This window comes from Temnothorax longispinosus, chromosome 11 (genome assembly GCF_030848805.1).
Source record: "Temnothorax longispinosus isolate EJ_2023e chromosome 11, Tlon_JGU_v1, whole genome shotgun sequence".
In the NCBI taxonomy this organism is placed as follows: domain Eukaryota; kingdom Metazoa; phylum Arthropoda; class Insecta; order Hymenoptera; family Formicidae; genus Temnothorax; species Temnothorax longispinosus.
The window spans coordinates 9,843,137-9,846,072 of NC_092368.1; the positions used below are offsets into that span (position 1 = coordinate 9,843,137).

The window sequence follows — 2,936 nt, forward strand, 5'->3', positions numbered from 1 at the left end:
ATTGTTGTCTATGAATATAAATAAAATACAAACTATATTAATTATTAGACTCCAGGAACATAATTATTACAGCAATCTGATAACATTACTGTTTAGGAACATTGTTGTCTATGAATATAAAATAAAATACAAACTATATTAATTATTAGACTCCAGGAACATAATTATTACAGCAATCTGATAACATTACTGTTTAGGAACATTGTTGTCTATGAATATAAAATTAACAACATGATATAAAATCAAACAAAAAAACTTTGAAATAGTACAAAAATTAAAAGAAATCATTGAATAGAATTATTTTGTTCTTGCACTCGCTGTTGTTATGACATTTTGAATTGCAGAGAACTTCTTTGGACCGACAATTGCACTTTTTAGAAATACAATAACGCTTGCAATTGCACATAACAAATCCTTGTTTTGACCCCGACGCGAGAACTGAAGCTTGTCTCAAATTTAATAACGTGCTAGGGACTTCTGATAGTTTTGATAAAATTGGAATCGGCAAAACGTGATTCATTTCTACTATAAAGTCTTTCTAGCTCTCCATTTTTGTTCCCAACTTATTACGACGCACATTTCTGGGAGCAAGTCTTCCCCTGTTACATCTGGAACTTTTTAACTACGACGTTTTTGACCTACCTCAGCAGGAGGAAGTTTTTGGCAAGACAAAGATAACATTTTTGCAGCTTGTTTCTCCAATCCGGATTTAGCATCTTCACGTTGATCTCTGATTGCATCAGTTCTGTTGCAACGGCTACATACGACTTGATCTTCAGTTTCAATTCCACATTTTACATGTACCTTAAGACTACATTTTTGGCATGTTACGAGAATCCCACATTCTTCACAAATAGCACATAAATCTGTATTGTACAAATTGTCTTCTGTTTCATTATCTGGTCCAGTTGTTATCCCATCCAATATTCTTTCCAAATCTTCTTCTGTTTCCAATGATTCATATGTTTCCTTTTCCAGTGAAGAATCTGCTAATCCGATTCTTTGTTTCATGCCAAACATGGCTTCGTAAGGACTTTTCTTTATTCCTTCATGTAGTGAGCGATTTTTTTTGCTTTGAATAAACCTTAGACCCTCTGACCATTGTTTCGTATTATTATCTAACATCCATGCTACCAACATGTCTCGCACATCTTGATTAGATCTTTCCACAGATCCTTGACTTTGGGAATGACGAGGCTTTCCGTGCACAAGTTTCAAGCCTGGCCACATATCTACTAAGTTTTGAATTACGTGGTTAACAAATTCTCGTCCGTTGTCGCTTTGGAGGATAAAAGGAGCTCCAAAAATACAAAAAATGTCCATTAAATTATATGCGACTTCATTTGCTGTTTTAGTTTTAAGTGGCCTGAGAATCGTGAATTTAGTTAGATGGTCTTGATAGTTAAAAATGAAACGATAGTCTCTATCTGGCTCACTCTGCATGTCGATTAGGTCCACTTGACATCTTGAATTCATATGGTTGGAAAGAATTGGCGCCACGACTAATCCTTTTGTTTTAATTTTTTTCTTTCCTTGACATTGTTCACATAGTGACAGATAGATTTGAATAGCGGTTCTAGTGACATTGCAGTACTTTTTGTTAATTTCAGCTTCCATAACTAAATACAGAAGAAACAAAATTTTATCTTAAACATAGTAAAGTTGCATCAGTTTCCAAAACCAAAAAATAAATAAAGAATAATTAGTGGGAGTCCTCAATTTATAGATCTAAAACAAACTAAATTAACAATAATACTGAACTAACTATTTTTAGATATTTACCTCTTATTCTTTTATGTCCAGTGGCTATGTGAGCAGTTTCAAGTATATCAAACAAATCTTCTGTTTTGCAGTAGTATCGAAAAGTTTCGGTCGGTGTTTTTCCAGTTTTTTCTATTAATTTATCATTTTCTCCAACGGTAATGATATCAAACCTTTTCAATCTTCTATATTGTTTGGATGACAAAGGGTTCTTAGTGTCTTTCAAAAGTTTTGCTTCTCTAACCTCAAAAATTATCTGATTATATCGCTCACTCGTGAAATAATCACTACGATCATTGCTGTTGTCTACAATTTCTTTTAACTTTTCATTGAATACCTTCTTCATATTTTATTTTCTTCAATAAAACTGTTCAAACAATTGAATTTTGTTTAATAACATTTAAAAAAGACACAGTTAATTTCCCTCAAGCAGAGTGATAACAAACTGACAAGCAGTGCTGCAAACAATCGGCCTTTGGTCGCACGTTGACAAGTTGACATTTTAAAAACTTCATAACTCGGAAACCACTTCTATTCCAAATTGAAATTTTCAGGGTTGTTTAAGGATATAATGAAGTATATTCCCTGAAAATTTCAAAGGATTTCGAGTTGAAAGAAAAAAGTTCTGGCTATCTGAAAATGGCGATTTTTCGAAAATTGATCGGCTTTAGATGGCCATAACTTAACGAAATAGAAGCAATCAAGTAAAAAGTGGGTAGATTTCTTCAGAGTATACCTGAACAAAAAATATCAGCTGCTGATCAACCCTCTACTTCGAAAACTGTAGATATGACAGCATTTCAAAAATAGGCAAAATTTCTCTAAAACAATGGTTTAGTTAGCAGCTCGCCGTGAAGCCGGACTTGAGTGTAAACCAATGACCAATTTTTTCCTTAAAAGTAGAGGGTTTACAGAAAAGAATGCGGCCTCAAACGAGTCTCTAAGTTATATAGAAGCTGAGATATAAATTTTTGAAAATGACTCAAAAATCGATTTTTTTCAAAATTCAAAAAATTCTCCAGCGGCCGGATTTGATCGAATGGGGCTCAAATTTTCAGGATCATCTCCTTTTCTAGTGTACTTTCGAGGAAAAAATCGGCATCAAAATCGGTGACCCACCCCCGCAACTTTTGGTCAAAAAGTAATGGATCTGCCCATATATATATATATAAACC

General features: G+C 33.5%; 1 protein-coding gene across 1 annotated transcript; it reads right to left on the reverse strand.

Moving 5' to 3' along the window:
- Positions 1–594: 594 nt before the first annotated feature.
- LOC139821580 (KRAB-A domain-containing protein 2-like) lies at positions 595–2,224 on the reverse strand. The gene is made up of 2 exons (XM_071792730.1): positions 1,783–2,224; positions 595–1,619 (listed from the first exon to the last, which is right to left on the reverse strand). The coding sequence occupies exons 1-2, from the start codon at positions 2,105–2,107 to the stop codon at positions 619–621; spliced, it is 1,326 nt and encodes a 441-aa protein (XP_071648831.1). The 5' UTR covers positions 2,108–2,224; the 3' UTR covers positions 595–618.
- Positions 2,225–2,936: the final 712 nt, after the last annotated feature.